Genomic DNA, 27,705 nt, shown 5'->3' with positions numbered 1-27,705 from the left:
AGACAAACCAGTTCCATTTTCAGACAGAAAGACGAGAGATGTTAACTGCCGGTGAAGTGTAGTATCACCCTGAAAGACAGTGAGTTCAGAAGCACTAAGGGGCGTGCCGTGCACGCACATGTGTACTGTAGATGTGTGTGCATTCAGGTAAACCCCAGTGACGTCAAACTCTAAGCACTCAGAGGCAACTCAAATATAAGGAACGTTTAGATGTTAGCTATTCAATGTCAAGGAAAAAAATGAAGCGAGTGTATACAGCAAAAAGAGAATGATTAACAGTTTTATTAAGAGTTTTAAATATCTACGAAAATATAGCCATACAGTGAACCTCAACACATCGTAGACTTTCAAAACTTTCAGTCTCCAAACTGGCTGGAACACTGCACACACGCACCCGTTACCCACAGGGTCTCTTGAGGTCTCCTGGAAGGGACAAGTAAAGCAAAGATCCACTTCCTGGGGACGATTATTCATCTAGGATATCAGAAGTCCGCTGTCATTTAAAAACAACAGCGACAAGAAAACAGAAACCCGCGAAACCCACATCAACGGTTTCCAAACAGACCAAGAGAAAGGTGTGATAAACAATTGATTCAAATGGTTTTTCTTTACATGCAGTACATGCCTTTTTAAATCCCGGAGAAACATGAAACTTGTAGAGCAAAGTTGTGCACTGAGTGCAAATGAATATATATCTCCTTTACTTACACTATTAAATTATACATATTTTTTTCATACAAAAGCACACAGTGTCAATCTATAAAATGACATCCAAGTGGATGATGATTGTTTCTGCATGTCCCCCTGCTCAGATGTTTTCAAATGCACAAAAATTAATACCCTTCTTTAAAAATACAGAAGAAAAAAAGGGAGATAGAAAACATAAAACTTGGCCTATTATATGGTGACACATTCTACCTGATCAAGAGGTGAAGTTCCAGTGACAGCGAAGCGAGGTCACTAACCCGTGCTGACCGCGCCGTGAGCCTGCAGCTCAGTGCCCACGACAGGGCCCAGGGGCCCCCAGCACCCTTTCAGGGGCCCCGACAACTAGGGTCTTTCGCGAGATGCTTCAAGACGCTCTACTTCGGTTTATTAAAAACACTGGGAACAGGCTTGTTCTTTTGCCACTCCTGTACATTTTTCTGTTCCTTGCAAGGGTGCCCAACAATCATAAACACAAACTTCTAACATGCCATTCTCAACTGTGGTTTTTCAAACAAAAACAAAAGATAAAAACTGAATTATTTTTTGAGCTACAATGTTTGATACGTATACTGTTCTCTGTAAAAAGAAACGGAATCTGAAAAGGCAATGTAATTATAAACAGGTTATTCTATAAAAATGACCTAAGAAGATTTTATGAGAGTCGCAAAGAAAGTTGCTCATTTTCGCTGTGTGATGGAATTCACTGGAACGCACACAACTGTGAGGAGACACCGTGGGGCTGGGCCACGCGTCCCACGTGTGCCCTCGGGGGCCTCGGCAGGCGGAAGCTTTCGAAGCTGACGGTCCTCAGCCCGGTCGCTAAAGCCACACGCACGCTTTTCGACTGTAATGGGACAAATCCTAAGCAGATGCATACAAGTTATAGTTCAAATCTTACAAATTAAAAGTCTGTTTGGAGACTCTTTTGACTATGAAGATTTAAAACAATGCATAATATAAAAATGTAAATAATGTGCTTTTGAAAGAAATCAAAAGGTACACGCTCTTCACAGGTGAACTAGTAGCTGTTTTAAATGTCCTTTTTTTCTTACACTAAATACAGATCTCATATAACTAATGGAAGCCACAGCAAAATACTACTCTAATTTCAAAGCATATTCTGTAAACTAATACATTTTATGATGTAAAAATATATTGCACAGTTCAGTACGCCAAGGGGAAGCTCTGAGCTTCTCGAGTAGAATGGCAGGAAACACGGTATGACGAGAACTGGACGCTTAAATATGGCGATTTTAGGGTTGGTCATAGTCTGGGAAGACTATTCAAGAGGTGTCTTATTACCATAAACTAGTGGAGGAAGGCCTATCACGTGCTACTACAGATCACACCATCTAAAACGTGGGGACACGAGCCACAGGACAGGTTTGCGGCCCCAAGATTAGCAATATATTTGTACATATTTGCTTTTGCAGATAACCAAACACAAAAGCAATTCTATTCCTAAGCAGTCGTGTAGATGTTTAAGAAATACAGTAGACACTTCGTACATCTTCAGCCCTCTGAAGGCATAGTATCTTTTAAAATTACATATTTGTGAAGTTTAAAATATACCGCTGCACCACGGAATGGTGGGAGACCAACACACATCCGACTCTGAAAGCCGACAAGAACCTCAAAAGAAACTGGTGGCAGAAACCCATCCCCCAAAGTACTGTCGCCATACGCAGCTCCACCGTTTCTAACGTGGTTTGTGCCAGGCATTTGGTTGAAGAGACACCTTGCCTTTATTCTCAGGAAGGATGCTAACACACAGGAAGGACACCCTGAAAACCCAGCGGGGCCTTAATTTACAGGCGTTAGATCCTGTGCCAAGGTCTTCACGAGCCCCTCAGTACACACACAGATCTGGAAACTTCATCTCATAGACTGGGACGGACTGGTACTGGGCATGCCCAGAAGTAATGGTCAGTGTTCCCGACGGACTGGGAGGAGGGCTGTGAACAGAAGAACAAGCCACCGTCAGCAGGTACGAGGAAAAGCTCCGAGCTGTCTAATAACTACCCACAAACAGCAGAGCAAGACTCTTGTCACACGCCGGCCAGCTACCGGGGGCATCACGGTGTTTGTGAGCCTGAACCAGACATTTCCTCTTGAGTACATGTAGGTATCATTTCTGATCAGGAGGACACTATGGCCATTCTGGGCCAAGCCTGCTTTGTTTCACTCTCTCTCACTCCTGTTTTCACTAGCAGAAAACTCTTTCTCATGTGAAAATGCCATTCTCTTTGGCTGGCAGCGTGGTATTTCATCATGTGGATGGATATACTGTAATTGATTGAATCCAGGGGATAAATGCAAGTTCATTTCCATTTTCCATGATTATAAATAATGTTCACAGGTCTTATACACACACAATTTTATCCTGGCTGTCTCCAAGTTTACAGTTTCAGAAGGAGAATTTCTTAAGCAAAGTGTGCTCACGATTTTGACTTTGGTACATGTTATCAGAATACCAGCCATTTATACTTTCACCGGGAGTGTTCTCTTTTCCTTTTGTTGTTCTTTGTTTTACGTCTTTGCCAATCTGGCAGGCAAAAGTGAATTCATTCCTATTTTTAATTTTTGGGTTACTACCAAGTACTAAGGATCTTTGTAGATTTAGTATCCATTTTCTGTTTCCTTTAAAATAAACTTCCCAGGTGAGTCCACAGTCTGTACTTGTACTCAGATGTTCTTCTCTCTTTAATATGGGAAGCTAATTTATTTTGTGTGGGATACAAATGCTTTTTCCCACAATTTATTATTTGAGTCTGTCTCAACCTTGCGTTGTGTTTTGCCAGACACTTAAAAATCTTACCAAAGAAATCAATTACGATTTTCTTATGACTTCCAGTTTTTGTGTTATGCTGAGGAAAACTTTCCCTAGTATTAATTCTAGTATTTCTGTGTATATTTCTAAACAAAGGGTTTAAATTTTTCCATTTTGTAAAGTAGTGAAGAGCCCCCACCACCCTTGATGGGCGGCAGTCTTTAGCAGGTACCCACACAAGACTGACAGAAAATGTTGCTCTCTTCCCTGAAAATCTAAAATCCTGTCCCTCCTCTGTCCCACCGACCCACACGCGAGTCGCTCTGCCGTCCGTCCCGAAGATCTAGAGCACGTTTCCTACCCAGCAAGGCTCCCTGGCCGTCTTCCCCACAGCGTGGTCCTCACCGCTTTATACCGGAGTCTTCCCTCACTGTCTTTAGCGTCATTTGTTCAAGTATAAAAAAATAATTCTGTGAAGATTTCTAACTACAGAGAACAAATGTCTTCAAGATACTAACTTTCTATTCAAAACAAGGCATGAGCTTCCATTTATAAAGTGTTCTTATGCATATTTCAGATATTTATAGTTAATTCATGTAAGTCATATATGGTTCCACTGAGTTTGTCAGTGATTTATAGTTATGAACATACAGAAATAAATTTTTCATTACCATTCATATGGTAATGACTTTAATTAATGTATGAACAATATTAACTTCCTATAATTAATATATAGTTAATAAATTTCTAACTGTAAACAGTTCTCAAGTTATTCAGCTGGTTCTATTTTCCTGATATATTATTCTACTTCTGGGAACCAACAATTACTTTGCAATCACCATTCCAAAATTTGTAACACCCCTTTATTTTTTACTGAGGGTTAACTTTCAGAGTGAAATGCAGATTTTGAAGGGTGCTGTCGGACAGGAATCGACAAATGTATACACTCGTGTAATCGCACCCCAATAAAGACAGTGAGCACTTTGGTCACTCAACAGAAAGTTCCTGTGTGTCCCTAAGCCGTGAATCTTTCTCACTCCCACACACCACAACCAAGAGCTATGTTCTGACCTCTGCCACTGAAGATTAGTGTGGGTAATTCCTGAAGTCCAGACAGCCTGTAAAAATGGTCCACATAAGCTCTATTCTTTTGTCTGGTTCCTTTTGATCATTTTTTGTTTGTTTGTTTGTTTAAAACTGAAGAGGGGCATCTGGGTGGCTCAGTCGGTTGGGTGTCTGACTTTGGCTCAGGTCATGATCTCACGGTTTGTGAGTTCAAGTCCCATGTCAGGCTCTGCACTGACAGCTTGGAGCCTGGAGTCTGCTTCAGATTCTAGGTCTCTCTCTCTCTCTCTCTGACCTTCCCCCATGCATGCTGTCTCTTTCATAAATAAATTCAGAAAATTAAAAAAAAAAAACAGAGAAAATGCGTTCCTTTCCATTACTGAATAGTGTGGCACAGCCTGTGGCTGCCGCTCCTCCCCACGGGACACTGGGGCCAAGGCGAAGCAGACCCGGCTGACCAGGGTAAGCATCTAAGTGATGCAGCTGGCGTGTGAACAAACTCCAAACGCACAGCCCCGAGCTCCGGCTCCAACGCCGTGCTGGCTCCGGCAAGGTGCGCTTCCACACCGAGGGTGGCCGGCCGTGTGTGGGTGCTGAGTCTATGAGGCGCACCCTGCTGTGGCCTCACCCTGTCCTGTGCTCCGCCACTTACTGACCAACACAGGCAGGTGACCCAGTGACCAAGTGTCAGGTGCCACGTGTTTAGGACCTAACATAACTTACAACAGGGCTGACATGGATTGGACTCAGGGAAACCCAGGGCACCTTTAGTAATTGCAGCAAGCCATCTGCCTGGGCCAACTGGTCTCACCCTGGAAAGAACTGTGGGGTTGGACAATATGAAACTGCAGTTCTTTGCGGATCAGAATGGTTAAAGATGAGAAACCACTTGGTTCAACATCTCATTAGAACGCGTCTCCCAAATTACCCAGATCTCCTTTTGGGACCACAGTGAAGGAAGGAAGGATCTGAATCGGGAAGCTAGGAGAGCTAGAAGACACTGGAAACCATGCTATCAAAGTCTGTCCAGGGGGCAGAAGGACTCCCAAGATGGAGACACCTCTAGGATCTAGATCTCCCGTTTGCCCTGAGTGAAAAGCACAATGACTTAACATAATCAGCCATCACCCTACAAGGGTTTAACAGCTGCTATTTTGTTGTTACTTTATTGCTCTTGCACTAATAAAATCCTTACCGTATGGTGAGTTCCAGTATTTGAGCAAGTCTATCATGAAGCAAATTTGCCTACAAGGGAGGGAAAAAAAAAAAAGTGTTAAGAAGGGATTGTTTTATTTCCCAAACACCCACCTGTAATAATACAAATGCAATTTAAAGGATGAAATGTATGGGGCGCATGGATGGTTCAGGCGGTTAAGCCTCCAACTCTTGATCTCAGCTCAGGTCATGATCTCATGATTTGTGGGTCTGAGCCCCACATTGGGCTCTGTACTGACAGCGTGGAGCCTGCTTGGGATTCTCTCCCCGCCCCCCACTCTGGCCCTCCCCTACCTGTGCACACAATGTCTCTCAAAATAAACAAACATATTTAAAAAAAGGACAAAGCAGAAGTTCAGCCATGAGGCTGATGGCACAGAGGCTTTCATATTTTGGGTTTATCTCAGGCGCTGGAATATCAAGTTTCATTCCTCCAGTTCCGAGTCTCACCAGTAAAAACCAACCACAGCCACGTGAGACAGAATACGCACAGCAGAGCCCCCGAGAGCCGTTACACAACCCGCAGCACGCCACACAACCGCCCACATGGAGTTGGGGTCTGCCCCTCCGCCGACCTGCGTTACCCACACACCTCACTTAGGCCTCACGGCCAGCCCACCAGCGCTCAGGCCCTGGCACAGCACCTTGTGTCCCGCCGAGCCGCATAAAGCTCAGAACCAACCAACTAATTACCAAGAAAATGTCACAAAAACAATCAGACCCCACCCCGCCCCCTTTACCAACTGTTCACTTACTTTGGATTCACACTGTGCTGCTATTTCTTCAAAAGGTGCTTTCTGGAATTTCTCTATCACAAGACGCCTCTTTTCCTTTTCCTGTTCTTCCGTTCCACTGGTATCTACATAAATGTTTACAAAGACCCATTAAAGGGAACCCAGAGTTTCAGAGAAACTTGTCAATAACCAGAAAAGCAAATAATCTACACATCAAAACTAAACATAATTTATGGGGCTAATTTTAAAAGGAAAAACACAAAAGACCTAACATCCAAGAAATGTCTATGAGGCTAGAGAGCTCATATATAAAATTGTGTTTCTCTTAATCTGAGGGTTAGAGCTACACCGTAAAGGACCTGCTGTCAAAGACTCCCTTTGTCTCTCTTACCAAGAAAGGAGCGTGACAACTTCCTGCATGTGAGACTACTTCAAAGGTCCTTCCTGAAAGATGATCTTTCATGAGTATTCACGCCCTTGGGCATGGGAGATCCTAAATTAAAAGTTTGCCATCCTTGATACTGAACGGCACAACTGAAATACAGAGTCACTTGGAACCACACTGTTGTTGCCTTTTCCATTTATTTACAACTTGGAAAGGCATTTTCTCTCAAAATGCTGTGTGGGCTGACCACAGTTTGTGAGATGGTAAAATAAACAAATGCCTGTCGTGGTACTGATGCAGTGCAGGTATCTGCTCAAGAATATGAAAATGGGGCTAATTCATGGCTTATTTATTAGTGGCCTACTACAAACTGCCCCCCACTTCCCCTCGATCCTTCAGGTTGCTTTTTGCTCCCCCGGGTGGAGAATTTCATAGAATGAAATGCCCGTTCTTCAACATGCTTTAAACCAGTCTGCTCTCCAGGTAGACAGACTGTGGATAATAATCAGCTAGTTTTAAGAAGTGGCAACAGCATAAATAGCAGGTCGAAAGGAAACAGGCATTCCATAGTTTCATTTGAAATTCTGGTGGACAAGGTGAAGAATGTATACACTTCTGAATGACTATTCATAGAGCATTGTGATCACCTCTCTCTCTGTTGTTCACTAGACCAGGGTGGGCAGGTCAAGTGTGCCCGAGGCCAGGCAGGAAACACGAATGTTGCAATCAGGTCAGGGAAGAGCAGCAGGAAATAAGGTGACTTGGGCAAGATGAGGCATATAACGCCCTGGTCTTACATACTCAATTTCTGCAAATATTTCCACCTAAATTTGGCCTGCAGACAGCAAGTCTGTTTTCCATGCATCAGGCAGTTCTCCAGCTTTTTGGCTTCAAGAGTCCATTTTATATCTTTGAAAGTTATGAGAAAATCAAATCGCTTTCTAAAAGTGTTATGTCCATTGATATTTTCCATATTATAAAAATTGAGAAGCTTTAAAAATATTTGATCCGGGGTGCCTGGGTGGATCAGTTGATTAAGAGACCAGCTTCGGCTCAGGTCATGATCTCACGGTTCATGGGTTCGAGCCCTGCATCGGGCTCTGTGCTGGTAGCTAGCTCAGAGGCTGGAGGCTACTTCAGATTCTGTGTCTCCCTCTCTCTCTGACCCTCCCTGCTCGCGCGTCTCTCTCTGTCTCTCAAAAATAAATAAAAAAACATTAAAAAAAATAAATAAAAATATTTGATTCATTTAAAAATAAACCATTTAAAAATAACGAAACCATTTTACGTTAACATAAACATTTGCTTAATGAAAAAAAAATGACCATCCTTTCCAAAATGAAAAATTCAGTGAAGAAAGTGGCATTTTTTTATAGTTTTGCAAATCTCCATTGTTTTGGCATAAGAGAAGGCAGGTGGATTCTATCTGCAAATGCCTCTAAGCCACTGCAATGTGTTGCTCTGGTTGAGATGTCTAAAGAAAATCCAGCCTCACAAGGATATGTGTTGGGAAAGAGTATTCTAACAGCCTTTCACAGAACTGAGAATTTCTTCTTAGACACTACAACAGTCCTTGAGGAGTGCTAGTTTTCTTAAAAGTTGGTTGCAATATGGGGCATCTGTGTGGCTCAGTCGGTCAAGTGTCCGACTCTTGATTTCGGCTCAGGTCATGATCTCACAGTTCATGGGTTCGAGCCCTTCGTCTGTGCTGACGGCAGGCAGCCCCCACTTGGGATTCTCTCTCCCTCTCTCTCTGCCGCTCCCGTTTGCTCCCTCTTTGTCTCTCAAAATAAATATGAAAAAAAAACTTGCAACGTGAAATTTGGAATCTTACGAATAAATTTTTTGTAACTGGTCATGGTAAAATCTACTGATCTATTCTGCACTCTGAATAATCCTTATTTATGCACAACTTTGTAACATCATGCAGCACTCATTTGCGATACTGACCAGTGATTTATGCAGGGCCTCTAAATACAGATGTTTTCTTACAAAACTTTTAAAATCACATTTGTTAGTTATTACCACTGATATTTTTAGAAGTGTCTTTAAATATTGGGGAGCCGTCAAAATCTCCAGTGGTAGACAAAAGTTTCGAAATTTTAATTTTGTTCAAAGTGCAATAGGAGCAAATTCAGTGAGGATGGTTTTGTGTTTTCTCTTGAAGTCACAGCTTCGTTTATGTCCAGAAAATGTCTACCAAATACCATTGGTTTTCTTTCTTTCTTTTTTAAGTAAAAATGGTGTTCCTTATAAAAATGGACTAGCGCAAGCTTGCGATTCAAGGTAATCCAAGTGTTTCATGTGTACTTCCCAAACGTACATACCCACGGGTTGAGATTTAATAAAATAATTTATAATTAAGAGCAATCTTAAATAAAATCTCGTTTTGAAATAACCATGTGAGAAGAACACAACACTGCTAGCCCAGTGTAATCCACTGCCTTTCCTCATGCTAACCAACGCGGTAGAAAACGCTAACGGTGCCTTGAGGTGAGGCTGAAAGTACTTTTTTACTTGAAGGATCCCAGCAAGACCCACCACAGGCCACCTGGGGGTCCACCTACACACTACGAGAACCGCTGCCCTGGACTGCACATTTTTAATGGGGTTCAAAGCTGCTTACTGAATTCAATTTTATTTGACACTGTATTACAATTGTAAAAAAAAAAATCTTCTAATGGATTAAGCCAGAAAAGGTCAGATTTTATGCCATGTATGATGGGTGCCAGAGCACTCCACCTTTCCTGGACACTGATTTTCTTAACCTAACATCTCTGAGAACCAATTTCCACTCTACATTGCTTTATCAATTAGAAATAAATTGAGAACAAGGCATCACTAGCCTAGTACTTAATTTATGTTAATACTTAATTGAGGGGCGCCTGGGTGGCTCAGTCGGTTAAGCGTCCGACTCTGGCTCAGGTCAAGTGGTTCGTGAGTTCAATCCCTGTAACAGGCTCTGTGCTGACAGCTCAGAGCCTAGAGCCTGCTTCGGATTCTGTGTCTCCCTCTCTCTGTCTCTCCCCAGCCTGTGCTTTCTCTCTCAAAAATAAATAAACATAAAAAAAAAAATACGTCATTGAAAAAACCACATCAAAATTTTAAAGCAGCAGCAAATCATGCCAGATAACATTTGGCCGAAGAAGAAAAGAGTCGGAGTAACAGGTTATGTGAAGTGAAGAGAGTCATGCGACGTGGGCATGCGAGCTGGGTCAGCGTTTCCCCGCTCTGAGCTCTCGGGAGGGTGTGCAGACTTCTCCGCCCCAGTGCTCTCGCCCACGAAGCCGCACGGGCTGACACGGAGCTGTCCTGCCCGCTGACAGCTCCAGGCAGCCTGTCTCTCACCCTGTAAGAAGCACACTTGTCATCACGCGCGTGCCTGTTACTTAATTATCTCAGAATGTTCACCCTCTCTCCCCTACAAGAGGAAATAAGCCGTTTTCATTAAGTTCCCGCAGCCTGCAAGTTGGTCACCAAATAAGGGTGGCCTTGAATTACACTGATGTGCTTTCAGAACTCTAGGAAAGTCACTTTGCAAAGGAAAAGGATAATCTATGACAAAAAAGGACAAGTTTAAAAGTCTAAAAATGCAGCTGAATAGTCATCGCACATCAACACAGAGACGCCACAATGTGTGTTCACACCGGCACCGAATCCAGCACAGACACAGAGTAAGCGGCCGGCAAAGTGTCAGGGGAACAAACGACAATCTCACCAATTGCTTTCTTCAGCGCTTCGAAGGTGATCTCTTCAGTGTTACTCACCTGGGGAAAAGTGATTGTGGGTAAAATGAAGAGTTAAGAAAGGTCAATATAAATACCTTCGCCTAATTACAAGTCATCTAAGAACCTCTACAGTTTTTTCCCCTTCTTTGTGTTCGCTGGATTTGTGATTATACTCCACTCTGTGCCTGGGGGTGACCAGGGCCGGCTGCAGTGACAGCCGAGAACCCTCCAGGCAGCTGACGCACCACCCAACCACAGAACTCCATCCCCAGTCACAGCGTGGGCAACACCGGAGTTCCGCTGGCTGAGCGGGGCTCCAGGCTCGTAGGCGAAAGGCGCTTGCAGGTGTGCAAGGCAGACAGAATGTGTAAATACGGCTCGGCGATGTAGCACGTGAAAACCAAGGACTCTACACCATCTGTATTGTTGGTGCCACATACAGTTTACTAGTCAAAAATAAATGGACAACTTTAAATGGTTTAAAAGCAAGAATCACTACTTTGGCGAGTGTTCAATGAGCGATCAATACCTTAAAAGAATCATATTCTGGATCTGCTTAGGTCAACCACCAAGACGTGTTCTCGAAAAATACCCTTTAAAAAGGGGATCAAATCAACTGCCTTCTGATTAAAAGTAATGCTTTTTATGGCATTTTCAGGAGGAGTAACATACCCAGTTACTACAGTATCTCTGAACGAAAGTGAAGAAATGATACCGGAGTACTTGCCTGGGCCTCTGGTCATCCCTAGTTTGAGCTCATGAGCTTCCTTTGCTAAGGCTAAGGCGGCAAGACTAAGGGAAGCAAGACTCCGTGCTGTGCATCTGCGCTTCTCTGAACACAAAGGCTTTAGCTGGAAATCAAGCAGCAAGGGCTCCACTACCTCGTTTTCCTACCGAGGCCTCATATTTCTAGTTGAAGTCAGATTAAACTTGGGAATCTTCAGTTGCTTTGTTCTAGATATTTGGAGCAGATACACAGGATTAGGCTCTGGTTTGTTAATTATTTGTACCTAGAAGCAATCTAGTATCTCAATGAAAAAAAAACAACCCACGGTCATTCTTACAACTGGTTAGGAGTTTTAGGCTTTGGAGAAACTGCTACAGTTGAGGGGAAAGACCGTCACAGCAGCTCGAAGGCCAGCATTCTTGTGACACATAATTGTTCATGGTCAGCTGTTTGGTCCCAGGTATGTGAGAAGCTAAAGTACTTTATTCCAAGAACTCTTCTTCGCGGTGGGTTCTTGTTTTCCCTAATCTGCATGATCATGATGTCCCTCTCCTTTCTGATGCTTAACCTCCTTTCTCAGACTCCCTTTAAGTCGCCTCGTGGCCTTGCCCACTCTGCTCGAGAACAGGTTACCCCAGGTCCCCCTTACCCAAAGCAGAGACTATTTAAAGGATGTACTAATCGGCCTCTCTACCTGCAGTCTTTTTTCCACTTTAGCCTGGTCACACTTCTGAGACTCTTTTCGTGAAAGCACAGCTCCCATGTGACCTGCCCAAATTTCAGTGTTTCTCTACTTCCTTCCAAATCACACACAAAGCCTCAGGCGGTGATAAAACCATCTCTAATTTGGCTTCAATCTTGTTTCCCACCCCCCACCCCGCCCCTTCTGTGAATCCTATTTAGAAAGGAAAAAAGACCAATTGCTTTATACCAGTGTTTAATGCTTCATAGTTTTTATACAATTAATTAGTTCTAGCCTAGAAGGTAATGCAATTTTGTCTTCTGGTATTTGAACAGTCATTCCTAATACGCAAAATCAGATTCCATGATGGTAAATGAGTTTGAAACTACAAAGTGCTCAAAGAGCTGCTGAATCCAAGCCACCCCCACCCCGCTTTCAGGAGCTCTGCAGACAGTGTGCAAAGGCACCAGACTCGGGGAGTTTCGGCACCCTGTCTTACTGCTGGTGATCTGAAGCTCACTCGTGATCTACAACTCTACCCTAGACCGTACAACACCCTTGTGCCTGCGTGAAATCTGTTTGTCTTGTCTTTGTTCAGTCAGACTAGTTCCTCTGTTACTGCCACGGACCTCGGAGAGCAGCTCCTGGCCGATTTTAGGCTTGTCTTGTCAGCACTCGTGCGAGCTTCTTTACTTGCATGTGGGCAAAGGCAAGGGTATGAATATGTAAAATAAGGGCCTGTTATTGGTCCTAGAATACACAATTGTTTGTAGCCAGCCAGTGACATAATTTTGTACAAAGAAGAACTCAATATGCACTCAAAATGTAATGTGTATGGCCTCCCCTCCATTCCTCCAAATAATCAAGCACTGACTATCACCTTTCCGAGAGAAGAACCAAGTGGTGATCTCAGGTTCTACTCACATCCGTCATGCAGATCAGTCGTGCCCATCATGCTCAGAGACACCAGAGATCAAAGAAGCGGTCAGTGGTGCTTTATGCTATTAGTCAAGGGATGGTTTTATCTCAGGAGGCAGAGATGCTTCTCCTCCATTTTAGCTATTTATCTTGAATATCTTAATTTAGTATGGATCTATCCATCAACAGGTGTGTGTGTGTGTGCGCGCGCATATACATGGATGTATATATACACATGTATGTATATAAGGGACTTTTTAGATAAAGTTCACTAAGTGATTCACAGTGGGCAAAAGTTAGAATTGCAAATGTTAGTATGGACAAACCTCAAGTATTTCAACAGAATACAGCTAACAATTCGAGTTCTTATCTAGGCAAACACGTTTGCTACGATTTCAGCTAAACAATTTGACTTTCTGAAAAAAAATTACAAGCTCTAAAAGCAGACATTGGATACATCCGAGGACAAACTAGGATTATGTATATAAAATTTCCTATAATTTTGATCAAATACAAGAATAGTGTTTTTTAAATGAGTGATTTTCTTTTGATTGTTAGCAAATATACTTAACCCTAGTTTGATACTTTGTTACACCAACAACTGGTGAACACCTAACTGATGTGAGTTTCTCCTGTCCACACTACGAAACCAATTAGTTCTAGCCTAGAAGGGAGTGTTATTTTGTCTCCTGGGAATTTGAACAGTCATTCCTGACACACAAAATCAGATTCCATGATGGTAAATGAGTCTGAAACTCCAATGTGCTTCATGAAAATCTTCTAATAACCTGTGCTTAACTTTCCAGCTTGGCATGCAGCATATTGGACTTAGGACTTAGAGCAAAGAGAAAACAGGATCTTTAACAAGTTAACAAATGTATTAATGGACTTTTAATTGTAAAATTTATGTTAAGAATCTTCCTGCTATAATAAGTCTTTGTACAAATGTTTCTTGAGTTCATTTTATCAAAATAGATGGACTCTTTTATACACATACACTAAATATAAATGGTTAACAAAAGGAGAATAGAATACCAGTCAATAAAATTTATTGCACTCTTCATAAAATATATAAACTAAGGCTTTGGGTTGATTTCTTCCCTCAAAAGGTAACAGCAGATAATGATCAAAATACAGAGCCAGCACAATGCCTTCCTGACTAGTAAAAAGTATATAAATTAGAATGGCTCTGAAGAGGTGAATTTAGAAAAGATGATTTTTCTTGAGCCTTAACCTGGCAAGAAATTACACCGACCACATTTCAAAATGAATACTAACTGCCTCTTCAATTGCTATTGACATTCTGCGGATAATTTCTTAACAAAGCTGATTAATTCTACTTACTGGGAAGTTGAACAGCATAAAAGATGTAAGCTAGTCAGCTGTGGCCTGGCCACTAAAATGTTTTAATGACTAAAGACTGACAGGGATTGGAAGGGGGAGGGGAAAGAAGGCTCTGAAGGCATGAATTCAGGCAAATTCCTTCCCCCTTTCTTCAGTGGATAATGTCTTCTTTACACTGTACCATGAGAAATAGTGAAACACCTAGGAAGACAAGCAACAGACAAACCCCACGGAGACGCTGACTTGACATGCTGGTATTTCGGCACTTTTAGTGGACTATCAAAAAGTTCTCTGGCAACTTGTGTAGAGTAAGTCCTAGACAATCCTGGCTGCTTTTTCTTCCTAAAGGACAGGAGGGTACACTTTTGTGCTCTACTGAACAACAGGAGGAGAGCATCAAATCTGACATTTCAAATAAGCCAAAGTCCTTAAAAAGTATATACGGCACTGATGCAGTAGAGCCTACATTAAATTCATTACGGTTACTATCATTCCCTTACGAATGAGGCTTTGAAACTTTCTAGGTGCATATGCCTTCGCATGAGATTGTACAATGTGTTTCATAAATCTTTAAAAATAAATAGGATCTAGAGAGCCTCCCATTTAATAACAGGCCTTCCGTAACATTCTTACTGATAAGAAAACCACTTGTTTCACAGCCCCTTTTATTACACGAAATTACAATGTACAATCTAATGACATCATAATACACACTGTTAAGTTTATGTATCTTTTGTGGTATATATACACAATGGAGTACGACATGGCAATGAGAAAGAATGACATCTGGCCATTTGTAGGAAAGGGGATGGACCTCGAGGGTGTCATGCTAAGCAAAATAAGTCAGGCAGAGAAGGACAGAAACTGTATGTTTGCACTCATAGGTCTAACAGGAGAACAGAAGAAACCTAATGGAGGACCAGTAGGAGGGGAAGAGGGAAAGAGAGATGGGGAGAGAGAGGGATGCAAAACTTGAGAGACTATTAAATACTGAAAACGAACTGAGGGTTGAAGGGAAAGGGGGAGGGGGGAAGAGAGGTGGTGGTGATGGAGGAGGGCACTTGTGGGGAAGAGCACTGGGTGTTGTATGGAAACCAGTTTGACAATAAACTATTAAAAAAAAAGTTTATGTACCTTTAGTGATACCTGAGTTTGATAAAATAAAAAATAGGCTCAAGGCTAAATCAGATTAATGTCTACTAACAGTACTGTGGATTTGGGGGATGATTTAGAGTTCTACGTGCTCCTGTTCAGGAGTCTGCAGGGGCACAAAACTCTTCCCAATTGACGTCTACCTCAAGAAAGCGCACTGCCGTGCACTTCCGGCAACTTACCACGTCATCAGACGGAACGCTGCTGGGCAAAATATCCACCTGAATGGAGACAGTGTCTACGATGCTTTTTCTTCTAGAAAGTCGATCTTCATCTAAAATAAAAATTGTTGTTTCCCCATTATTTGCTAGTGAGAAATGGTGTGTCCTTTATAAACTCTATTTCAGATTTCAAAAAATTTTAGAAAATTAAAGACAGTTTCTCTTTTTTGCTCTTTCTAAATAAAAGCACTGTGTTCTCAGACTTTTAAATTTCATCAAGCAGATTAAAAAAATAAAACTGATGGGGAGAACGAAATGAGGTTGATAGTTTTATTTTTCAGTAAGGGGCATTCAGAATAGCAGTACCATCACCTAATAATGTAATAAAAAAAAAAAACAAAAATCAACACTAACAGGAGGAATTACATCATCTAAATCAAATAACGTTCATTTTTACTGAAAACTCTCAATACTGCCGTATAGCTCTCAGTTTTCCTCAAAACAGTGAAAGTTGTGCTGGTTCGGGGGGGGCAGGGGGCGGCGGGGCGTTAGGAGCCCACATCTGCCAGTCCCTACCCCGAACCACACCTGTGGACTGAAGGGTCCGCGGCTGCGGGTGGGAGCTCCCCTCCACTGGCTCCTGACCTTTTGAGTAAGGTGACCGCTGCCTGACAGCAGCCCCTTCTACAATGTTCCCTCTGTGCCACCACATCACAAGCTCCTTAAAACACTGACCACATCACTCCACCAAGCTATCACTTCTTGATGAATTAAAAAGCTGTTCTGGGCTCTCTGGTCAGATCTGACCAACAGTAACTTCCACGGCTCCCTAATTTATCTAGTGTTCAAGTAAAATGTGCTTTGCTCCCATTTCTGAGCACACTTAGGCCTATCTACCTTTCATGCTTTTTCTACAAACAGACATGCCTACTGGAAGTATTTATTACTTGCCCTTCTTTGAATCTTCCCTATTATACAAATTCTCATCTTTCAAGGCCTAGTTGAGTATCATATTGCTTCCTTAAAATATTAAAATATTACTCCCGTGATTTCTACTTCTCCCTCTTTCCTCTACTTAGAAAAGTTTACAATCAATTACGACTGCTCTCTCCCTAGCGCCCTCCAGTCATTTCCGGGGCCTTGTACGAAGACGTGTACATGGACGCCCATCTCAGCGACCACAGCAGGGGGTCAGTGACAGACTCTGCTTTGCATCCACGGCGCAGGAGCCCCTCGGGTCTGGCTGGGAGGCTGGAGGAGCGGGATGAAAACACACTCCACACAGACTGCTCTGTGACAATTCGCACACTGAAGATGCCTTCTCCCCTGCCTGGGCCATGACGATAACCTCAGCATTGCAGGTTCTGTGTCATTCTTCAGGACTGTGTGCTTTGACATAAACTACCAAACATAATGGCATCAATTGCACCTCTACAAAATAGTATGTGGCCATTACTGTTGACCTGCTCTTACCCTCGAAGCTGGCCAAGTGTCAGGTCTCACCAGAACTCAAAACGAGGAGTAAGGGCCTGCTTCTCATAAAGAACTCCATAAAAGGATTCCTAGGTTAATATATATAGGCTGATGGATAGACAGTATGGAAGAGTCAGCTTTAAGCCCAAGATAAATACAAAAAGGGAAGAGAGGCATGGGGGCAGGAAAGGAATCACTGAGTGGCAAAATCAGTGTGAACACAGCCCAGAAGGAGTAGATTTAAGAAGATTAAACATTTTATAAAGAAAAGAAAAGAAAACGTAACGGAAAACTCTAATTGTGTATATTTGGAACTTTTCTCTTTGGACCTCCACAGTCACCTGCTTGTAAGTGCAAGTGTACAAGTGTAACCAGATCTCATGTACACCTACATGTAACTGAAGTTTCTAGAATGGAGCTGAGAAGATAATGCCCCTCTGTCGACCCCATGGGCCTCCTGTGTCTGCTCCTGACCCTTTCCCAGCCTACTGACACGCTGCCTCACCGCAGCCACCCGGACTGCACTGTCCTGAGGGCTCCGGAGAACCGCCCTGTCACACCTGCTCTGGAAAGATGCTCAGTCCCAGTCCCTGTGCCCTGTCAGCGCCCAGTCCTCCTCCTACTCTGCCTCCTGGGTCTGCTGTTCACGGTGGTTAATTTACCACCGTCTCTTCTTTTTGTTTTTAACTAGAACTTGGATTTTAGAAGCAATTCTTGGAGCTGTGCCCAACGCCCTTCAGTACTATTTTGCTGCCACTTGGTTTATCTGTGTATAATACACATGATGCACTGAAATGGCTAAGAAACAGAGAAAGCAGTGGATGCACAGAACTACACTAAATTGTTCTCGATGTCATTTCCCGTGGCTGTATAAAGAAGTAAGATACAGGAACTGACTTCACAGTATAAAATAAGTCATACCAGTAATTAGGACTGCTGTACCATTTGGATTCAATTAAAAGTCTGAGTACAGCAAAACGAAATTACACAAAATCCAAAATTCAATGCTTACACTCCTCCTACAGACAAACTTCCCTGGCCCTAGAGAAAAAACACGACATCCCGTCTAGAGCTGATGCATATTTACAGAATTAAAACAACTGAAAAGTCATTATCACCATGGAATAGAATGTCACTGTGATATAAAAGACAATCCCTTTAAAAATTTTTTTTAATGTTTTTTATTTATTTTTGAGAGAGAGAGAGAGATAGACAGCACAAGCAGGGAAGGGTCAGAGAGAGAGGGAGACACAGAATTGGAAGCAGGCTCCAGGATCTGAGCTGTCAGCACAGAGCCCAACGTGAGGCTTGAACCCACAAACTGCAAGATCATGACCTGAGCCGAAATTGGAGGCTTAGCCAACTGAGCTACCCAGGTGCCCTGACAATCCCTTTTTTAAAAAAATACTTTAAACCAGAACCTCCACCATTTCTCCAAAAGGAGAAAATACTTGTATAAGCATATACTGACTGGCATATGATGGAGGTTTTGATAAAACAGGTAAAGGTATTCTTGTGTTATAAGTGCTTTTGATCAACAGAACAAAAAAACAAAATTTAAAATCCCAACTAAAAAATGAAGAAATTGAAAAACTAATGCTATTCTTATATTTATGTGGTGTTTTGTTGTTTTTAACAGTACTTTCACGTATCTATCCAACTTCAGCCAAAAGGCTCGGCTACAGTCCCTGCTTCAGAGGGGACACGAGTGGACAAGCCTAAGGCCGTGCAGCGAAGGCAGAGCCCTGCCCGTCCCTTTTCTGTCTCTTTGCTCCGTTACCCCGAGCAGCCTCCTCCCTGCGGGCTTCTACAAGTGCCCCCCGCACTGCTGATTCACAACCTCTGAACTCCCACAGAGCCCCAGCCCCGACCCAGCCCTGACCGACTACAGGGCCCCCACTTGGATGCTGCCAAAGACACTCAACAAGAGGCCGGTCCCCTAAACTAGCCGCTCTTCGCTATTCATTTCTGTTAATAATAAAATCTCCTTCCTTCTATCATCCAAGATCCAAAACTACACATGGAGAGTTAAATCTGAAATGCGGGCTTTTTTCTTTCTTGGCTTTTCTTTGTCATATCATCTAATCCTCCAAAACAAGAGCAAATGACAAAAGTAAATGAAGCAGCAGATTTACTGTGCTCTTACCCTCAGCGGGGTGCCACCCACCCAGGCATCCAAGGCAGAAACCTCCACAGAATCTTTGGCTTCCTCCTTGTCCCCCATATTAATCAACTGCTTCCAAATCCTTTATTGTACGTTTTTCTAGAATCTACCCACTTCGCTGTATGCTCACTGTCATGACTCCCGGAGATGAATAAAGAGCATTCTAAAGACAGGGTGCCTGTCTCCCCTTCGCTACACTGCAGGCGGAGTGACACTTCCGGAGCGCCTAACCCTACTGACAACCACTCGGTGATTCCCCGCTGCCTGCAGAACCCTGCAAACTGGGCAACCTGGTTTTACAATTTCCAACTTCTTCCTCCAATTCAGTCCAAGTAGACTAATTTTATACTAATTCCCTGAAAAACCACGTTCTTGCCTACCTCCATTCTTTCATGCGTGCTTGTCACTTCTGCAGGAAACACGTGTCTAACACCTGCTTCAGGCTCAGCCTAGGAATTTTTCCCGCTGGAAGACATCCCTGGCCCATCAAACCTGGACCAAATGCCCTCCTCGCTGCTGCCTGGGACCCCTAAACTTCTCTGATCAGAGCCTGTAAGGTCTGTTGTAAGTGTCCAGTTATTTGCCCTGTTGGCAGACAAACTATATAATGAATTAGCTTCTGTCCTATGCATGTGCCACAAAAGTGGTAAAATGCCGTCTTGGGAGAACAGAGAAAAGAATCACTCAAATCGTCTTCCATGTTTTGTGGTCCAGATGACGAATGCCGCTGAGAAAGACATCAGTTTTGTGAAAGCAGGGACTTCCACCGTCTGGTCCGTTCGTGCTTCTGTCTGCACAGAAGCTAGAACTGTAAATACCCGTAAGCACTTACTTACACAAGTTTACTACGGCCACTGGCACCTCTTTAGCTGAGGGATTTAGCTGAGGGATACTACTGTACCCCCTCATGGAGGAGTAGCTCACACATGCCTAGACGTACACTATTCACTCCAATTCAATGTCTTAAGTGCCTAACTGAAGTGGCAAGGCAGTGAATTCTAGTGGTGTTACCTCATCGAATTATTTCATTTCAACCTCATTATTCTCATTTGTCAACAAAGATAATGCTACCTTCTTCATCAAACTATTTTCAGAACTAAATAAGAAAATGAATACAAGCACTTATCTTAGTGACGGGTACAGAGTTAATGCACACTAAGTGGCCACTAATATTTTAATGATGACAGGGATAACATGCATGGTTTGCTTTTCATTGAAGCTATTATTCTTAAATCCCCTACTTTTTAAAATAAACATCAGATGATTACACAACAAAAAGAAATTCTAATAACCAACTGATTGTACTACAGACTATCACTGCATGTTCGGATCCCTTCTGCATTAAGCCAGGACATATGTGCCATGGACTGGTTATAAACTACCCATGTCTTGGGGAGGTGGGAGCCTCAGTCGGTTAAGCGTCCAACTTTGGCTCAGGTCATGACCTTGTGGGTCATGAGTTTGAGCCCCACGTCGGGTTCTGTCCTGGCAGCACAGAGCCTGGAGCCTGCTTCAGATTCTGTGCCTTCCTCTCTCTCTCTGCCCCTCCCCTGTTTATACTCTGTCTCTCTCTCAAAAATAAATAGAACACTAAAAAAAATTTAAACTATTAAAATCTTTATAAGTCAAACAATCATATTCATACTGAGGGATTTCTATGCAGTTACATAGTTAAGTATATACTGAAATGTTCAGAATTCTTTCAGCAAATGATAGAGAGGCATTAAGAAAGAGAATATGTCTCTTGGGGGTGAGAGCAAACCATCTGTTAAAAAACCAAAAAGCACCATAATTTTCATTAAAAATTGCTACTCGTTACAGAGTTAAAGGAACAGGGTAAAAGGAAACAGCAGGGGGTGAACATACACTATGGCTACCGGGAAGGTAAAAGGAAGCAGCAACGGAACCTACCCCCACGGAAAACACACAGGTCACTGGCTCCATGTCTACAAGGCAAAGCTTACAGAGCTATCGTCCTAGAGGACAGGGGAGGGAAGGGCAAGCCAAACTGACACTTGGATTTACCTCTGCGCCTGCGCCTGTGCCTGGGTTTGTGAGGCTTTTTGTCTGAAGGAAAGAGTGCTAAATCCAAATTATAAGAATGAAATATTTTAAAAATCTTTTTTAAAAAATCTTTTAAATTTCACAACTGTACTAATGTTTTATTCTTAGCACTTTTATATCCCCAAGGAATTCATGAGGTATAGAATCTCTCAGAGTACAGAATGGAAAAGAAAATGCAAAAGCATTCATTAACATCTCAGAGGATCGTGAAATATCTTCGTAATAAATGTATCTATTTTGGATCCACATTATAAAAAAGACAGCTGGTTACAAAGATTGTGCTACTTTTCGTGACTCATCCAGAGAGCTACCCAACTCAAATCAAACCGTTCTCCTATACAACAGAGGTATCCTCAAAGCAAGAACTAGTTCTTCTACCAAACTATTTATACAATTATCAAATGAAAATGAAGGTGCGGGACAGAAATGCTTGGATTTAGTTTTTAAAGTAAAAATTAAATGCAAGACATGGTGCAGTTCCGCCTTCCAAACAAGAGAACTGCTTCAGGCAGTGAGAAGAAGAGGAAATACACGACGCTCACAGGGAAACCGAGTCACTTAAAGGGTCTGCAGCAGACAGTCTGCACTCTTACCAATGACAACAGTCATTCAGCTCCACAGTCACAGAGCACTACTGGACAATTTACATAAGCCAAACACAATATGTGCTAATGACGAAAGATTTCCATTTGCTTCTTTGAAGTACAATATTGATATATTGAGTACAGTAACAATCACGTGAGACCTCGAACTGGTCATGATAAAACCCTAGGGCTTTACGAGATTTACCAAAGGTTTTCAAGAGCAAAATTTTAAAGTAAAAGTAAAAAAGTAAAACCTCTTAAGCATCTGGTCAAGTAAGTATACAAACAATGAACTTTCATTGCTAACTGGGTTCATGGAAAAATTGCCAAAACATAATCACCAGAGTTGGGGTTCTAATTACCCTCCTCTTACCTGTCACTTGGGGCACGTACGGCACCGACAACTTCTCAACACTATAGCCACTGCCACCCAGTGACTCTGCGATCTTGTTGGTCAAGAAGTATAAATTTTTGTCATGCTTCTCCAAAGATTTTGGAAGCCTGTCAGGTGGATCAAAACAGAAGTCATTCAGAATTATTTAAATTACTGGGCAAAAAGTAAGTGAACATGCAAACATTCTAGACCAAAGCCTACATGTAAATACAACATAACTGTAATGAGTAATAGAAAAATTGGTGCAGTCCGGGTGACTAACTGGACTATAGAAACACACGGTCTGTGGTCCCGTATGTTAAGCATTCTGCTGCAATTCCTTCCCCAGGAACATGCCAGCGGGGAAGTCAGCCCTCAGTATCCTGTGGGTCTTCCGACATCAAATGACGACAAGGAATAAATTCAGCCGTAACTTCCAAGCTAATTAAAACTGAGAGAAGAAAGTCCACAGCGCAGCTCACTGAGAAGTGAGGCACCTATCACCCTGCTGAACGACAGGAGGCACTCGCCCAACAGGAACATAAAGGTTCACGTTCTGTGCAGACTGCTTGATACGACCTTACGCTAATGCTTTCAGTGTCACATGCTTCACAGCCTCCAGTGTGAACACAGTATTGTCCACATACATCCCTCTGGTTTGAAGAGCAAGGGAGAATGCAGGGTGTAACAGTGATTTTCCTTAAAACAGCCTCTCCCGCAGCTTGATGAGTACTGTCATCCATGACCGAAAGTCTCGAACAGGACCCTGCATTCTCCTAAAGGAAGGCTTATATATGAGAACATGCTGTATTTTAGAGATACAGCTCCATATTTTTCAAAAGCAACGTAATTTTTTCCATTAAGGATGGATTCCATGGGTACATGAGTCTATGTTTATAATGGACAAGAACATTTTTATAGCAAAGAAGGCAGATGCATTAAATGACAGAAATACAAAATGACTATTCTAAAACTCCAGAAATTATTCTAGCAAATTTACTCCTTAGTAGTCACCACTGACAGACAGAGTCCATAATAATCCTTCCTTAAAATGTAAAGAATCAACATACATGCACTTATCTCTGAAAATATGCTCTGGTAGAAAATAAGGGGCTTCCATAGTTCGAATTTCAATAACCTGAAAAATATCCAAAAACAAAACAAAATAAAATCAAAAACCTCACCCCTCATGACCTGGCTCTGAAAATTTGGGAAACTAAAAACAGAGAACTTAAATATTTATAAACACCAGCACTTTATTTTGGAATTTAAGCTACATTTAGAGCCCAAACGCAGGGTTCATTTTCTTTTCACATTATTTCAAAAATACAGAAGGTAACAAACCATGAGAATAAAATACAGAGTAAAAAAAAAAAAAAACCAAGAACATATTATATTTGATTACATCTATGACAACAGGATAAGAACACGTATTTTCTTGCAGGCCACTGCCCTGGACAAAGCGCCAGCCCCGCAGCGCCAGTGCTCTCCTGGGCCACCTTGCGTGGCCTGTGCATGAGGTCTCAACGCGCTTTTGCAGTCTGGCTCCTCCCGCCGCGGCCTCTCTGCTTGTGTAATACCTGGACCGCTCATGATAGGCACCAAATATCACCTCAAACGTTTGCTTAACGAATGAATGAGTTTTATTTCTTACAATGCACTGAACACCTACATTCCAGCATGGACTGAGAGTTGAGCTTCCAGTATGATAAAAATGAGGCTCTCCTTGACTGATAGCTTTAAAGAATAACAGTTAGCGTGGACGCTCCTTGCCAGGTAAGTCAGGGGCTCTGAGACATGTATTAAGTTGTGCAAGCAGCTATCTCATGAGTTACTGCTGAAAAAAAACTGAATATAGTTGAATGACACAAGACAAATCTCTTAGCAAATGCTTTCTTCAATGATTCAACCTTTGGAGGCACCTGGGCGTCTTAGTTGGTTAAGTGTCGGACTGCTCACGGTTCAGGAGTCCAAGCCCCACACTGGGGTCTCTGCTGACCATCTACGGCCCACTTACACCGTAGAGTCTCTCTCTGCCCCTTCCCCGTGTGCATGCAAGTGCTCTCTCTCTCTCTCCCTCTGCCTCTTCCCTGTGTGCATGCATGTGCTCTCTCTCCCCAAACTAGACATTAAAAAAAAAATTCAATCTTTGAGATCTGGCTCAAACAGATTGGCTTAAAACAGTAAGTAAAACAGTATAAACCAATATAATTAAAAATAATTCTGATACTAAGATTCATAATGGTTTAAAGGGAAAACAATTATGTAAGAATTCACATAACTTATTCTAGAAGAAAACCAGGTATTCTACTTGACCACTATACGAAAAAACCTCTAATAAAACAATAGGCAGCAAAGAAACTATAAATGTAGCTGCAGTTTTAGTTTCAATTAGTCCCTACTGCAAAGATGATGCATATTTTTACAGCACTATCTTTATAGTTTGATACACAATCATCAAAATTGAAAACCATCATCGCTGGAAGAACTCAGCCATTTTTATACAGCAATCCAGACGAAGCGCTTTTCCCCGTCCGTTACCTTGCTGACATGCTGGCAAAATGCAGGGACAGCTATCATCTGACTGACAAAGTTGAGGTACGCGGCAACCAGGGCCATTATCCCACAGCGATGGAACGCGGGCAGGCTGTCCTCGTTGATGATGGCGCTGTCCTGGAACAAGAAGCAAACACGGCTGGCAGACGGAGGTCTCAGGCTCCATTAGCATTTTCCCTGTGACTTTACTGAAAAACTGCAGGTCGTGTGGAGTGCTGATAAAAACATCACTTTCTAAGTTACTTTTTAAAGAATTCTAAAAGGAAAATAAATGCCCATTTACAGGGCAGTTACATCTCTCAAAGAGCTCTGTCTCAGGAAAGTGTTTCGGGGTGGGGGCAGGAAATACACAAACAGACACACATGTGTATGTATATGCACGTGTACACATATATGTATCTTATACTAAAATACACATCCTTTCCTTTGGAGCGCTTACACCCCAGCTACACTGCTGCGTGGGCAGTGGCTACGCGCTGACCCTCTTCCCTGCCCAGCTGAGAGCGCCGGCAGGGGCCACGCTGTTCATCACAGAATCCCCTCGGCTTTAGCACACAGCTGACGCTCATTTAGTATTTGTTAAAAGAACGAGTGTGATCATAGCCTTGAGTATTTTAGATTTTAAAGTATATGCCTCCCTTTAAAACTGCATGTCCTTGGAGCGCCTGGGTACTCAGTCGGTTAAGTGTCCGACTCCTGATTTTGGCGCAGGTCCCAATCTCATGGTTCATGAGTTTGAGCCCTGCGTTGGGATTCTCTCTTTGCCTCTCTGTCCCTTTCCCCCTCTGCCACCCCCAAAACAAATAAATAAACTTAAAAAAATAAAAATAAAATCAGTGACGCTGGATAAAGGCAACACCACTTTAAAGATGGCATCTAGTTCATAAAGACAAATGTTTTCTTCAAGGAAAGATTATGAAAGCATACCTGTAAAGCAATGGCTAATCGAATGAGATCAATGACCACTTCCTCATTGGCCAATTCAATAGTTATGAGAGCGAGAGAAGTATAAAGTAGCTCATAGTTTTTCTGAACATTGTCTTCCTCTTTACAGCCCAAATATATGTGCCGGTACAGTTGTTGCCCATTCTGAGAAGGGAAATGACAGGAAAATGATGGTTCGGGTTAAAGTGCAGCACAGGCGGATGTCACATGCACAGACCCACCTACGGGGAAGCTTACACATAACGTGACACAGGAGAGAAACTGAAGCTGAGATTCAGATGGCCAGACTGTATTACAACCATCAACACAGCAAACATGCTGACCTACAACTAACTACAAGCTAACAACAGAGTTGAAGAACCATAAATAAAAACAGCAAGTAAGATACAGTTCTACAATGGAAATGCTTTTAGTGGTAATTTAAAACGACAAAAATAAATTATAGATTGATTTGGGGAAAAGGTGAAATGGCTGACAGAACGAAGGGGGACGCTTCTGCGACACGGCCTTGGCAAGGATCAGAGAGCACAGCACGCGCGGCCAAGGGGAAGGGCACTCGGGCTCCTTGCCCTCTTGGGCGATCTCCTGGGAGGTGGGTCAGAGGCTGTTAGCGAGGAGCACCTGTGGGTCCCGTTACACTTGGGCACAAAGTGACCACAGGACAGCCGAGAGCCTAACACCAGGGAGAGGTCACCCCGCTCCAGGGATCGCATAAGGGCTCCCCCTAAACCAAACTAATCTGAATTGTTGACACAGAACAGAAAAGCTTTCCCTGGTTCCTTTCACACAAAATACAAAAGCTGACAAAACTACACTGTATTGTTCAGGGATCTACATCTGTACATGTAGGTAGCAAACTGTAAAGGGAAAAAAAAGCTTTTTCATACAAGAAGGGGGATCACCTGCCGAGGAAAGCGTGGAGCCGTGGGTGGGACGGGCACGTGGGCACCTAGGCTGTTGTTTCCTTCAGAGTAATTAAATAGTGCCTGTACATTTGACATCTCAAAATAATTGGTACTTTTTCCCCTCTACGGGATTCCCTGAACTGATGAAACCAGTGACTCGGGCTCTTCCGCAGGGCGATGCTCTGGCAGGGTCAGGACTCTGGGCACCAGACACGGGGGGCACCAGACGCTCCCTGTGCCTGGAAGGACAGCTCCAAGAGGAGAGGAGAGGTGGAGGAGCAGCCCCCAGTGTAGACTGTGAAGGCTTCCTGCCCTGGGACACAGTTCTCCAATCACGGACCCAGTGTCTAAGACGTCCCTAAAACACTGAGACGGAGCATTCAGGCTGGGAGGTAACATCCAAAGTGTGACCCACCACCTCCTGACTAGAGAACCCCAACTTTTTTTTCCTTTAGGTCTTTGTTGAAATTTCCATGAGGTGCCAGTTACAGTCGCATAAGAAAACTAAGCAACATTTTGACTGACAGAATAAACTGGAAGGTAAATGAAAAAGGATGTCCAGTTATAAAAATAAAACTTAATTTAAAAAAAGCAAACAGATTACACCAAAATATACTAGAAAGAAACGGTTTATACCAACAGTAACAAATGCTTCACCAGTTTTTAACATTATAAAATGGAAGGATAATTAATTCAGAGAACTTTAAAAATTCAAAATTTAACATGGAGTAACAGCCTAATCTTTCAGTTCAACGGGTCCCTTTCAAACTAGTCGGCTAGCAAAATTAAGCAATGAAAAGGATTATTTCTATTACTGTTATTCTAGATAAAATGAATCCACTCCTCAAATTCAGGATTGCTTAATGTCATTACATAAAGTCAAAACCTAAAAGTTAATTATCAAGGAGTTCTCAAAAATTCATTCCATTAGTCATGATTAAAAGCTCTTCAGTTACGAGAAACAACTTCTTTCATTAACTGGATAATATGAAAAAATACTGAAAAAGTAAGAGGTGGATAGAGTTAATGCCTTTGCCCTATTAACCACTTTT

At 42.5% G+C, this 27,705-nt stretch overlaps 1 protein-coding gene across 4 annotated transcripts in view; it reads right to left on the bottom strand.

The window, feature by feature from the left end:
* Window positions 1–253: 253 nt before the first annotated feature.
* EFR3A (EFR3 homolog A) overlaps window positions 254–27,705 on the bottom strand; it is a 100,671-nt gene continuing 73,219 nt past the window's right edge. For 2 of the 4 annotated variants that reach the window (XM_029923281.1, XM_029923282.1), the window contains 9 exons: window positions 25,731–25,892; window positions 24,789–24,920; window positions 23,318–23,385; window positions 22,248–22,375; window positions 15,611–15,702; window positions 10,596–10,644; window positions 6,514–6,617; window positions 5,739–5,788; window positions 254–2,663 (listed from right to left, as the gene is read on the bottom strand). In XM_029923281.1, the coding sequence (XP_029779141.1) occupies window positions 2,558–2,663; window positions 5,739–5,788; window positions 6,514–6,617; window positions 10,596–10,644; window positions 15,611–15,702; window positions 22,248–22,375; window positions 23,318–23,385; window positions 24,789–24,920; window positions 25,731–25,892 (891 nt within the window). In that variant the 3' untranslated portion in view covers window positions 254–2,557. Of the gene's footprint in view, window positions 2,664–5,738; window positions 5,789–6,513; window positions 6,618–10,595; window positions 10,645–11,335; window positions 11,560–13,800; window positions 14,619–15,610; window positions 15,703–22,247; window positions 22,376–23,317; window positions 23,386–24,788; window positions 24,921–25,730; window positions 25,893–27,705 lie in introns of those variants that run through there. The other 2 variants (XM_029923283.1, XM_029923284.1) reach the window with 2 other exon arrangements.

This window comes from Suricata suricatta, chromosome 15 (assembly GCF_006229205.1).
Source record: "Suricata suricatta isolate VVHF042 chromosome 15, meerkat_22Aug2017_6uvM2_HiC, whole genome shotgun sequence".
NCBI lineage: Eukaryota > Metazoa > Chordata > Mammalia > Carnivora > Herpestidae > Suricata > Suricata suricatta.
The sequence above is the reverse complement of the archived record's forward strand: the minus strand, read 5'-3'. Positions and strand labels throughout refer to the sequence as shown.